Source organism: Lygodium microphyllum, chromosome 3 (genome assembly GCF_053477565.2).
Source record: "Lygodium microphyllum isolate KBCC chromosome 3, Lygodium_microphyllum_v1.1.10, whole genome shotgun sequence".
Lineage (NCBI taxonomy): Eukaryota > Viridiplantae > Streptophyta > Polypodiopsida > Schizaeales > Lygodiaceae > Lygodium > Lygodium microphyllum.
In genome coordinates, this window is record NC_141137.1 from 131,351,455 (window position 1) to 131,364,896 (window position 13,442).

The window sequence follows — 13,442 nt, forward strand, 5'->3', positions numbered from 1 at the left end:
GTTCAAAGACGCTTACACCAGCACTCAAATGAAACTGAATGAACAAATTGTGGACACCAAAAGATTGTGTACTTAACCAAATAAAAGTTCAACAATTTGGACTTGTAAGCCATGAGTTTGAGGTTATTGATTCCAGTGGCTGAAGCAGAGAATATGAAGCCTGCAATTCTGAGTGAACAAATCTTTAGCAGAACAGGGGACAGTAGGCAATTATAAACTTTGGTCGGGTGGGCACAGCAGACAGGTATAAACTTCTTAACCGAAAGAGATTCAACAATTTTCATTACAAGGGCAATGAAGTTTGAAATTGTTGAATGTTTGAGTGGCTGATACAGAAAATATGAAGCCCTGAGATTCTCAAGCAAAGCATACCTTCTTACTTCCACAATTTTTTCAATGACATGTTCTTTTCAGTTTCCTTTTTCATGACTTTAGCAACAGCCATCTCAAAGTCTTCCTGTGTTACATGAACGCGGCGCTCTCTCAAAGCAAACATACCTGCTTCAGTACACACCGACTGTTCCATGCCAACCAAACAAAAAAGGGGGGGCACAGCAAAATTATTTGAAGCAAGAGTTCAGTAAAATAAAAACAGACATAATTGCATAAGCCATCTAAGAATTCAAAGCACTGTACCTTCAACTCTGCACCTGAGGCACCACTCATCTTCTCTGCAATTTTCTTCAAATCTATGCCCCTCATGAGGTTCATTTTTCTAGAATGTATTTTCAGGATATCCAAACGTGACTGCATGCAAAAGAAGTGTTTAGACATTGAGTTCAAAATTGAAATAGTGTGGCATCAAAGATTTCAAGGAAACAATGTTTGCAAGCTAGCAATACAGCAAAATCAAGCTGTTTCTACTGAAGGTTAGCCAACCATTATCTTAACACTGCTCATTGTAACCAACATTTCAAGCAATTGCTCCAAGCTAGCAATAAAGACCAAAATCTAGCTGTTACTACTGAATGTTAGCCTACATTATCTTATTATCTTAACACTGCTCATTGTAACCAACAACAGATGCCTCTAATCGCATGGCGTTTGTCTTCACAGCCCCACTTCACACTAATTGAAGTTCTGAACAGAGTTACACCCATAAGATATAGAATTTTTGCAATATACACATCTGGCTACTAACTAAACCTACATAACAGAAGTGGAAAGACTATTGGAATTTTAAGTGTTAAAATCATACAGATATACAATCCTTGTGGCAGCTGCCTACTGAGGACACCAGCTCGCTACACAGTGAATTCTAAAAGCACAACCAGCATAGAGAAACATGCAATAAGCAACCAGATGTAGAAGTTGGCTGAATGAAAGTGCAACCATCATAGAGAGGGAGAGAGGCAAGAAGCAACCAGCTGAATAAGTCAGCTGAGAGAATAGGTTAATGATTCATCTCACAGCTCAAGCACCCATCTAGTGCACCCCAACAGACCAATCCTCTCACAAGACATCACAAATCTGCTCTTATGTGCCTAAACTGCTGCAGCAAAGAACAAGAGAGACTATAAGGTATTGATCAGGAAGCTTTATGAATCCATGCATAGATAAGTCGCCTTCAACTGATCAATCATCTCTTGACTGGGACCAGTGCCAACCTGGCCACTTTTCCTAACAGCTGCTCATTATGTCACGACTTTCTTCAAGAGGACTACAGATGAATTTGACTACACTCCATCCTTGTAGACTTGTAGTCTTTTGAGAGATTTGCAACCACCTTATTTGCATCTCTTGCAGGCAAATCTACCTCCTCCACAGCATGAGAAGTCATGTTACACTAAATTTGATTCTCTTAGCAAACAGAATAGCTAAACGAAAAGATCACACACTAAGACATGGCCGCTCTCTATGACTCAAAACTTATTCCTCCAATATCGGCATACAAGATAACCACGCAATCGCTTGTTGAAGCAATGGAAGGAAGATAAAAAACAAGACATCTTATGAAGAGCTCCTCCTCCAAGAAGGCTTGTGAAGATATGCTAGGGTTTGCATAGAGAAAACACAGATGTAAAACCACGACTAAAAAACAATAAATCAGATTGTAACGCAATTAGCACAAATCCTAAACGCAAAACACAACTCAAACTCAAAACGCAAAAACACAAACACACATAGAGAGAGAAGAGAAACTTTGAAGTGAATGAATCAATGCAGTAAATGAATGTAAGAGTTAATAGAATGCTGAAGGGCAGAGCAGTGAATGATGTCGAAGGGTGACGTCCACTGAAGTAGGATCCAAAAAACTATAACCACTAGTCGGAGCTATAGGAGTGCGGAGGAAGACTGGAAATTGGTCACCCAACATTGAAAACAGTCATGCAACAGCAAAAGAGGAGAGGGATGATGCAGATAGGCAGCTAGACAGCAAAAACATTGGTCACCCAACATTGAAAACAGTCATGCAACGGCAAAAGAGGAGAGGGATGATGCAGATAGGCAGCTAGACAGCAAAAACACAAATGTGGTAGCAATCCTCTGATGATGGCAACTTGTCGCCTAGCTCTTGGAGGTGAAAAAGCAAGCAACGCAAGTAAATGAATGTAAGAGTTAATAGAATGCTGAAGGGCAGAGCAGTGAATGATGTCGAAGGGTGACGTCCACTGAAGTAGGATCCAAAAAACTATAACCACTAGTCGGAGCTATAGGAGTGTGGAGGAAGACTGGAAATTGGTCACCCAACATTGAAAACAGTCGTGCAACGGCAAAAGAGGAGAGGGATGATGCAGATAGGCAGCTAGACAGCAAAAACACAAATGTTGTAGCAACCCTCTGATGATGGCAACTTGTCGCCTAGCTCTTGGAGGTGAAAACGCAAGCAACGCAAGTGCTGATGGTGACATGGACTGCTGGCTGCTGCAGGTAGACAGCAAACGCAGCAGGCTAAAGACTCCAAACAGCAAGGTGGCAGCTGTAGACAAGTTGCCATGTGTTGGAGGTGAAAGGATTGCAATCAGCAAGGGCTGGGCAGCAAGAAGAAGGTGCTGATGGCTGAAATCTACATGGAAGAGGGAGAAACTGTAGTAATCGATTAGGCACAGAGATCGAGGCAGACAGTCGTTACGCGCAGTGAGAGAGACAAAGAGAGTGCGAGAGAGCAGAGTAGACAATGAACACGTTTTTTGGTACAATGATGAGTGTACCACTTTAGGTTTTTAGATAGATATATGTATGAAAGTACAATGTGCTAAAGGGTGTGTTCACACCCGTGCACATATAAAAGGCACGATGGCCCTTTATTCCCAACCACCTCCCACCTAAAGGCAATATGCCTTAAGAGGAGAAAACAATCAGCTAAGTCTAGGTATGTACAAAGCTGAAATAAATATATCTATCCAACTCCTATCATCTATCGGCAATGAGCAAACAGCTCTACTGGAAGACCCTTCATGAGAAGGTCTGCAGGATTATCATCTGTATGCACTTTGACAAGCTCAATGCTCTTGCTGCTAAGTACATCTCTAATGAAATGGTACTTCACCTGTATGTGCTTTATCTTTGCATGAAAGACAAGATTCCGTGCTAACATGATAGCACTCTTGACTATCACAATGGAGAACAGGTAACTCTAAGATGCCAAGTTCTGCCACCAGACGTGAAAGCCATAAAGCCTCCTTGCATGCCTCAATGGCAGCCACATACTCTGCCTCTGTAGTAGATAATGCAACACACTTTTGTAGCCTGGAGATCCAAGAGACTGCTCCTCTTGTAAAATAAACACATACCCAGAAGTGGACTTCCTGCAATCCACATGACCAGCATAGTCTGCATCCATAAAGCCAACAACAAATGCCTTCTGCTTTACAAAGCAGATACACAACTCCTTTGTGCCTTTGAGGTATCTCATAATACCTTTCACTGCATCCCAATGCTTCTTGCCAGGGGTTGCCATGTATCTGCTAACCACTGCCACTGCAAAAGCAATGTCAGGAAGTGTAGCAACCATAGCATACATCAAACTACCAACAGCCGAAGCATATGGTATCTTGGCCATTTCAGCCTTCTCATCATCAGATGTAGGGCTGTCCTCTGCACTAAGTTTCACATATGGAGACAATGGACCCCAATTGTTTTCCCCCCCTCCATATTGAAACGCTGCAAAACTTTGGAAATATACTCCTGCTGAGATAGATAGAGTAAGCCTTTCGATCTATCTTTGAGTATTCGCATGCCAAGAATGTGATTTGCATCACCCAGATCCTTCATGTCAAAGTTGCAATGAAGACTTTGCTTCAATGAATCCAAGGCATGAGTATCCCTGCCAGCAATCAACATGTCATCAACATACAAGACCAAGATAATCAGGCTACCATCTACTGCCTTCTTGGTGTACAAGTACTAATCCACTTGACTTCTATGAAAGCCTTGGGACTGCATGAATGTATCAAACTTATGATGCCATTCTCTTGGTGCTTGTTTCAACCCATACAAACTCCTTTTGAATTTACATACCATTTTTTCCTTCCCTTGTTCAACAAACCCTTCAAGCTGCTGCATATAAATGTCTTCGTGCAGATCACCATGTAAAAACGTAGTCTTTGCATCCATCTGTATGAGCTCCATCTCCTCAACTGCAACCAAGCCCAAAATGGTTCTCAATGTAGTCATCTTGACTACAAGAGAGAAAATCTCATCAAGTCAATTCCATGCTACTACTTGTACCCCTTTGCAACCAATCTTGCTTTGTACTTGGGTGAGGAACCAAAAGTGACCATCTTGTAAACCCATTTGCATGGAAGGGTTTTTTGCCCTTTAGGCAACTACACTAACTTCCAAGTGCCATTTTTTTCAAGAGATTCCATCTCGGACATCATGGCTTTATACCATTTCTTGCTGTCTTGTCTGTCCATTGCTTCATTGAAGCAAGACGGTTCACCACAGTCTGCCAGCATGACATAATCAGCCACATTAATTGCACCAGGAACAAACCTGTCAGGTTGTCTAGTAGCCCTAGACGATCTCCTAACCCAATGGTCATTGTTTGCTGGCTGTCCCTGCAAATTTCCATTTTCAGCATGTTGTCCTGGCATTTCAGCTTGCAAATCAGCATTAACAGCTTGCTGTCCTGGCTGTTCCTACACATGAAATGGCTCATTTTCATGGGCAATAACTGACTAATCATTTCCTGCATTCACAAGTTCATTCACAGCAAGTATTTGCTGCTGTACCACGGGCACATTTTGCTGTCCAAAAGGTATTTCTTCCCCGAATACAACCCTATGGACCTCCTCAGTCTTTTCGGGCTGTTTGTAAATGCGATCTTCCCAAAAGATAACTCATTGTTGCGTACTACTTTCCTTTTCTCGGAATCCCACAATTCATACCTCATTTCACCCTCGTCACCATATCCTAGGAAAATGCATTTACAGGACTTTGGCTCAAGTTTGCTGCATTTTTCTTTATGAATGTACACAAAAGCTGCGCAGCCAAACACTTTCAAATAAGCATATGAAGATGGCTTGCCGAAGAACTCCCCCCCCCCCCCCCAAAGACCTATTTGGTGACCGATTAATTAAGTGAACGGTTGTAATAACAGACTCTGCCCAAAAAACAAGGGGTAATTCAGCATGAGACAGCATCGTACGGACCTTATCCTGTATAGTCCGATTCATACACTCTGCAACTTCATTTTGGGGTGGATTATGAGGGGCAGTGAGCTCCCTCTTTATCCCTTTGCTGTCACAAAATGCGTGAAAAGCCTTGGACACATATTCCCCGCCATTGTCAAAGCGAAGACACTTAAGTGTCTTATGTGTCTGATTTTCAGCCAATGCCAACAATTTTTTAAACTTGCCAAGCACTTCATCCTTGCTACGAATAGGATAAACCCATACTTTCCGTGTAGCATCATCGACAAAGGTGATAAAATATTTCTTTCCCCCTAAAGATAATCCAGACATTTGACATACATCCGAATGTACTAACTCTAGAGGAGAAGATTTCAAAGAAAGACACTTTTTGTGAGACGTCTGTGCATGTTTGTCATAAATGCAATGATCACAGTGCTCAAAATCAACATAACAAAAGCAAGGCAAGTAACCCAAACGAGAACGCACTTTCATTCCTATTTAACTCATGTGTCCCAACCGGCCAAGCCACAAAGAAACGCTTGGCTGCTCAGTCACGACAACAACATGGTCACGCATACTAAATACATGAAGTGGATACAAAGTATCACTCTTGCAACCACTAGCAATAATCCTAGATCCTTTACAGATCTTCCATTTTCCATCACCAAAGGTGGTATGAGAACCATCATCATCTAGCTACCCTGTGCTAATCAAGCTCTTCTTGAGCTGAGGTACATGCCATACATGTTGAAGTGTAAAGACAGAGCCATGCTGAAACTGTAACTGCACACTGCACACTGCACACTGCCAATACCTCCAATCTCACATGCATAGTTGTCCCTAAGATGAACGACACCATGTCGATCCCCTGTATAGGAAGAAAACCACTCACGATGAGGGGTGACATGAAAGAAAGCACCAGAATCAAGAATCCACGTATGCATGTCATCATCTGTATCTGCAAGTAAAGCATGTGCACCAAAATGTGAAGAGACAAAGAGTACATCACTCCCACTGTCACTGTCATAAGTGACTACATTCACCTCTTCAATTTTTACACTGCTCTTCTTAGGCTGGCTGTCCTTCTTTTCTTCCTTGCAACCATCTATCTTCTTGCCTTTTCCTTTCTCTTTCTTCCATTTATAGCAGTTACATTTAAAGTGACCCTTCTTGCCACAATGATGACATTCAACATCTTTACCACGTAATTTACTGTGTCCCTTGCCATCATATTTGCCTTTTTGCTGTGATCTGCCCCTAGTATGCAAAGCACTAGAAGACTTACTGGATGCATTATTCTGCCGATTCATCTCTTCCATAAGTAGAGTACTCTCTACATCAACATACAAAAGGATTACATTAGAATTGCTCATAGCCGTCTTGAATGTATCCCAACTCTCTGGTAGAGTGCAAAGCAAGAAAGTAGCCTTAAATTCCTCATCAATCATGAACTTCAAGGCAACCAGCTGGCTGAAAATGGAGTTAAACTGACTCAAGTGAGTAGACATAGCTGTACCTTCTTTCATACGTAAATCCATAAGCTTTTTCAATCTATACACTTTGCTTGCAGCACTCTTTTGAGCCTACAGTTCTTCCAGTCTAGTCCATATATGCAGAATCCAAACCTTCAATGTTAAACAGCAAGGCATCAAAAATTGATAGCTCTATGGTGCAAGCTCATTCAACTCATCCCAATCATCCTAATCTATATCCACGGGCTTTGCCCCTTTGGTTTTGATCGGCTTTGCCTGCTTCTTTTGTAATAGGATATTGTAGCACTGTTTTTGCCAAACTGCAAAATTATGTGCGCCTTCAAGCTTCTTTATGTGCATCAAATTACTGCTGTCATTGCTGCCAGCCATGACTTTCAGCCCAAATGTGACCAAAAAACTAGCAAATGCAGGCCCAAACTGTCACCCAAGTGACCAAGGTATAAACAAGTACCAATCAGTAATAAATGACCACGCAGAAGTACAGATTTCAGATCTGTAATTAAGTTTTTAGAAACGCCAAAACAAGTGCTACAGCATTATCCAACTGATTACAGCTGTTCCAAGGGCATGTGCATCACATTACATGAGAAATCCCAAAATTTCAGCTGCAATTTCTGTTGTACATGTACCTGCGAGCATAAAATTTGACACGAATGGTCGAAAGCCCCAAAATTTTGTGCTCAAAAGCATCAAACCCACATCTGCATTTCCTTTGTCATGCATAGGACTGTCCAATTTTGCCAAAATAAAACAATTTCAGCAAGGATCTTGCCACAATAATTGCAAGTCCATCGGTTGGCACTAGTTCTACTAGTGGCTTTCACAAGGTGAGAGGTGTGCAATGTGAAGGCATCATGAAGAGACTTAGGTATTATGGTAGAGGTAAAGATTAAGATAGAGGAAAGGAAATAAGAGGAAATAGAGGTAGAACTAGATATAGGGGATGAGAAGGAAGAGGAAATAGAGGTAGAGAAAGAGGTGGTGATAATAAAGGTAGAGGAAGAGACTAGACTTCAAACAGCTGAAAAAAGGCAAACACCTCAAAGAAAATGCTCATAAATAGGCAATAAATGCTTATTCCTGAAACTGCAATGGTCAGAAAACAGGCAGATTTTTTGAGTTGGTCAACTCATACAAACACTAGACAGATCATATAGATACATGGACAAGATGCAACTATGCTGCCATGTTGGCAAACACTGTTGGGGTCCAAAAATCCTGCTTGATCAGGCATGCCTCCTGCTTGATCAGGCATGCCTCTTAAGAACTGTAGACACTGATGAGTCACCAAGCTGAGGTAACACCTGTAGATGCTGCCTCCCCAAGAGGCCTCAGCAACCTCAAAACACAACTTCAACAGGCCAGCCACGTGGTTATCTAGAATCTGATTGATCCAGAAATGAGTCATCACATACAGATTTCTAAGCATTTTGCAGACGACCATACATCAAAAGAAAGCCAAGATACCATCCAGTTTTTAAGATTTTTCTTAGTGAGAATTCTAGCATGTGATTATGCTATCTCATATCAGAGGCCTCAATATTTCCAACTCTAGTGGAGAATTGCACGGGCTTCAACCAAACAACATCAATCCACTGATACCATTGACCACAAAAGATCAGACAGGTAAGTTTACCGATAGCAACAAATTACTACCATTGTTAGCATATTCACAGACAAGTAAGTTTACATTCAATGACTATTAGAATAATTGCTCTTGAATGTTACCTCTTCAGTGGGGTTTGGAAACTCAATCTTCCTGTCAATCCGACCAGGGCGTAGCAGCGCTTGATCAAGTATGTCAATGCGATTGGTTGCCATTAATACCTGAGCCCCACAGTCACAAAATATTAAGGTAAAGAGCATAAAATTACTCCTAAGTCCTGGAAGCATGACCAGAAAACATTAGAAACACCCAACCATGCACAAAAAAGCACAGGAAGCTCCATGTCTAACATTTTGAAGCAAGAAAAGTAAAGGCAATCTCACCTTGATTTTATTAGAGGCTTCGAAACCATCAAGCTGATTCAAAAGCTCCAACATGGTCCTTTGGACTTCACTATCACTATTCCCAGTTCCAGATTCCATTCTGGCTGAGCCAATACTATCTATTTCATCCATAAAAATGATGGAAGGAGCATGCTCCCTGAAATTATAGCAAGCCCTTGCAACAGTGAGATTATTTACTCTTCAGAAATAAAAAATTTACATAAGCAGTTGCAAAAACTTTTTCCAACAGCCCTAAACCTATGTCCAAAAGAACATTGGTTGTACCAATTTGTTTCAGAAACTAGAGGGGGGTCCACAGAAGCACTTCATTCCAAGACGATTAGAAGCACTAAGCATGTGGGTTCAGTATCAAGCATGGTTATTGAAAATACAAATCTGAAGGATAACATGTTTTACTGCTGCTAGCAAGCCTGTCGGATAGCCTAGGATCCAGAGCAAGTGAGATCTATAGGCAGCCACAGACAGAATGCAAGTAGCATGTCATGACAAAAGGCAGCCTTATTAAAGAACTGCCGCTCAAAGCACGTACTCAAGTTACCAGCTGCTAATTTTGCAACCCTAACTTCACTGAGCAATTGCATTGCCAATTACATGACTGTGAATCAATTCAGAAAAAAATAGCCATAGATAAATTCACCTGGCCATTACAAAGAGTTCACGAACCATGCGCGAACCTTCTCCAATATATTTTTGTACCAGCTCTGAGCCAGACACTCGAATGAAGGTACAGTCTGTATGATGAGCTACAGCCCGAGCAAGTAAAGTCTTGCCTGTCCCAGGGGGACCATACAGAAGAACACCCTGCAGCCACAAGCAAAAGCATGAGATAAGGAAAATTAAACAATCTGTACATCTGGATACTAATCATAAAGCATGGGCACCTTGGGCTGTGCAATACCCAGACTCTCAAAAAGCTCCGGATGCTTGATTGGCAGTTCAATAACCTGCACAAATAAAAAGGATTGTCATAATCAGAGAGCTTTCAACTAACATTTTGCACTTCATCCAAAGATCGGTTCCAATGTTGATTAAATGCAGAAATACTGGTAAATTGAACATGGCAGAATGCAAGATTACATGGCATCTGATTGACTTCTGGTCATAAATCTAAAAATTTTGTGTTTCTGTTGATGGGCATGTGGGACTCAAGCCCATCACTGTCCACTACTTGCAAGAATTCAAGCAAACCTTTAGCAATCATAACATCAGATAAATGTTACACAATTTTGCAAGTGGACAACAATGCATCTACAGCAGTCCAGTCCTATCAGATCCAACAGTTACTGGCATAATGTAACCATATTTTTATCTTTTCATCATGCACATGTTCATGTCCACAGCCATCAGCATGTTAATAGTACTTATTTGAATTGGATTTAAACCCAAAACTACAGCAGTCGAGTATGATGCAACCATATTTCCATCTTTTTGTAAATCGCATGTTGAAGTACAACCATCAGCTTGTTACTATTACTTAATTGAATTAGCATCCCTCAAATAGCAGAGTACGGTTTCTGAAAAGGAAGTGAGTGGTCAAAACAACAGAAATAAAAATAATGAAACAAACCTCTTTGATCTCCTTGATTTGTTGGTCCAAACCACCAATCATATCATAAGTAGAATCAGGAACTTTCTCAACCTTCATTAAATTGACTAAAGGATCCACTTTACTGGGTAGAACCAAGTGAAGCACATAGCTATCATTCCTAAGAGCAACACGAGTTGAGGGAGTGATTTTCGTGATGTCAATGTTCTTATCGATATCAACCACATACTTCCCTTCTGGATGAACCTGCCACCAAAACACCACATGAAGCAACTTCTTTAAAAGCAGAGTGTTATCCAGACTTAAAGATCACCATCTAGCTTATAATTTTCTAAATGCCTCTTTTTTCTCTAGAAAAGTTCATGGAACTTCTTTGGTGTTCTTCAACGAATATACTTAGCCATAATTTATTTCGCAAAAAACAACTCTCATCATTCAACCATTGATGTTTTCTGTGATGTGATGTCAATGACATATGTTGAGACAAATTCTAAAAAGAATATGCTTGCAGATCGTGTTGTCATGACCTCCAAATATTCATATACCATAATGTGATTTCACAAAAGGTAAATACAAAGTTTTTCCATACCTTGACAAGGACCTTCGTTTTACCCATTACTTTGACTACTTCACCAACATATGAACCTGGTTCCTGAAGCAACTGCAGCTCCTCTCTGAGCATTCGTACTGAAAATTCGCAAATAAATAAAAAGGGTAATTTAGAAACATAACTGCACAAACTGCTTTATGTTTTAAGAAAATTGTATAGAGACCTAGCATCATACTAGAAAGCAATTTGAAAATACGACCTAGAAGGGAACTTGAAATCTCCTCTACACATAAAATGTGTTCTCCAAAAATCATGGAAGCCAAAAGAAAATCATATCAAACAAATACCAGAGTGCATTTGAAATGCCTGCCTTTAACACATGTAGTGAACCCTTGGCAACACTAACCAGGGAGTGCATCTGAAAAGCCTCCCTTAAACATTCCATGTGCCACACTTTCATAGTACAACCAAGGCAGGTCTTCTAACAAACACATAACAAATCAGGATCAATAGAGCCAATTCAAATTTAAGGGGCAGAAGAGTAGTCTTGCATGAACTACCTTAAACTCAGACTTTTGAAGCCACACCCCCTTTCTCCTCTTCTGTTCTCATGAGGTAAAGAGCAAATGGAAATCATAGTGGAGAAACCAATGCTTTGGAGAAGCAGCATGATGTGGCAACATGAAGTAGCACACTCAAGGAGCAGGCCCCCAAGCAAATGCAGGCAAAGCACACCATAATCACAAAACATGTTTGACAAAAACCTTCACTTGTGTCATGTGATGGTTGTAGCATAAGTTCTCACCTGTGATGGCAACATTCTGCTTTATTATATTTAGATTAGATATGGAGTGAGGCAACATACATGCTGCTCCAGATATGAAATTATTCTCTGAACTTTGGGTCGAAATATTACAATGTGGTTTTGAGTCAACTAGCATGCCCTGGAGAAGCTGCTCATTCAGGAATCAGCACAGGCTCTGGCATCCTTGGATGTGTTTATGAATTTTCTGAAGCTATGCTTCTAGAAGTAAGTACCAGTACACTCAATATATGTCAGTAGTCCATTCAGTTTCTCACCGTACCTTTAAGGGTAAACAAGCTTGATGATCTTCACTCACTAGAAGAGTAGAATCTTCAAACCATAACGCAGTAAATTTCATCTCTTACACTGAATCTATGACCGATATTAGGAGCTTTACCCTAGTTACCTATTTTGACACCTTTTGGATGGAAAACTAACAGATGTATTGCCCGTTGATGCAAATTAACAGCATTAATTACACTTAAGGACACAACACAATAGCCATGGAAGAGGGCATGATACTGATATTCAGGGGAAGCCAAAGGTATGCAGTGCCATTAGACGGAATCGCTCCAATATCAAAGGGACCAAATAGCTGACCGACTAACTCTTCGCGACAAAAACAAATAGCAAAAGTGAAAGTAGAAATGTGACTACTGTGCTGGCATTCCAGGTAGCAAGACTCTTCCTGACAAATGCAAAATCTGCTCTAACAGGACTGACCTCATAAGAGGCTAAAAGAGCATGCTTTAATCACGCTCTATTAAAATTAGTTGTTACCACAAGCAGGCTCATTTAATGGTTGGCTTTTCCACAGCGATCCCTAAGCTGTGGTTAACCGTTCATTCGCATATTCAACAGAGCAAGTACAATCTGAGGCACAGCTGTTGTAAAGCATGAGGATTGAGGGGGAAACGCACCTTTGGAGTTGTATTCATTCCGCTGGGCCTCAAGTCGGTTAAGGTTGTGCGTCTTCTGGCGCACCTGGAGGCTGAGGTCGTGGATGTGCGAGATGTAATACTGCCGCAGCCCGTCTCCCTGCTGTCTCCCCATGACTGCTGCGCCTCTCTCTCTCTCTCTCTCTCTCTCGATGCGTACACGAGTTCTCACACCGAGCGATCGATAGAAGCGCACAAACACGAAGATGAAAAATGTACAACTGTGACCGGCTCACTCAAGCAATGTATTCGACTTTGTAGTATTAGCTTAATATGGTGCTAATCCTAACAAAAATGGCATTTTAGTGTATTTGTATCGGCTGGAATTCTGAACCCCCTCCCTTTTTCTATTTGCAATCTTAAGGAGCAATATAAAAACTCGTCCTTGTACCAAATCTTTCGATTTCTATAAGCACCTAGTTATGTTATTCTTTGTTCAATTTTATGCGTATTTCCTTTTTTTTTCCCTCAATGATCTTGCACCACTTTGTGATGAGTGCATTGAGAAACATGCCTCCTTC

The 13,442-nt window shown here is 41.0% G+C and overlaps 1 protein-coding gene across 1 annotated transcript; it reads right to left on the bottom strand.

Annotated features, from left to right (window-relative positions):
* Positions 1 to 243: 243 nt before the first annotated feature.
* On the bottom strand, positions 244 to 13,172 carry LOC148038906 (26S proteasome regulatory subunit 8 homolog A). Its single transcript, XM_087674794.1, has 9 exons — positions 12,904 to 13,172; positions 11,218 to 11,315; positions 10,650 to 10,874; positions 9,964 to 10,026; positions 9,720 to 9,883; positions 9,062 to 9,218; positions 8,801 to 8,899; positions 637 to 747; positions 244 to 517 (listed from the first exon to the last, which is right to left on the bottom strand). Exons 1-9 carry the CDS (start codon positions 13,034 to 13,036, stop codon positions 377 to 379), a joined length of 1,191 nt encoding a protein of 396 aa, XP_087530920.1. The 5' UTR covers positions 13,037 to 13,172; the 3' UTR covers positions 244 to 376.
* Between the last annotated feature and the right edge of the window lie 270 nt (positions 13,173 to 13,442).

Excerpts from the sequence above, each read along its gene's own strand:
- LOC148038906 (XM_087674794.1), bottom strand. The coding sequence starts at position 13,036 with ATGGGGAGACAGCAGGGAGACGGGCTGCGGCAGTATTACATCTCGCAC. Across the intron at positions 9,884-9,963 it reads TGGGTATTGCACAGCCCAAG|GGTGTTCTTCTGTATGGTCC; the intron begins GTGCCCATGCTT and ends TTGTGGCTGCAG. Across the intron at positions 518-636 it reads CCTCAGGTGCAGAGTTGAAG|TCGGTGTGTACTGAAGCAGG; the intron begins GTACAGTGCTTT and ends GGCATGGAACAG.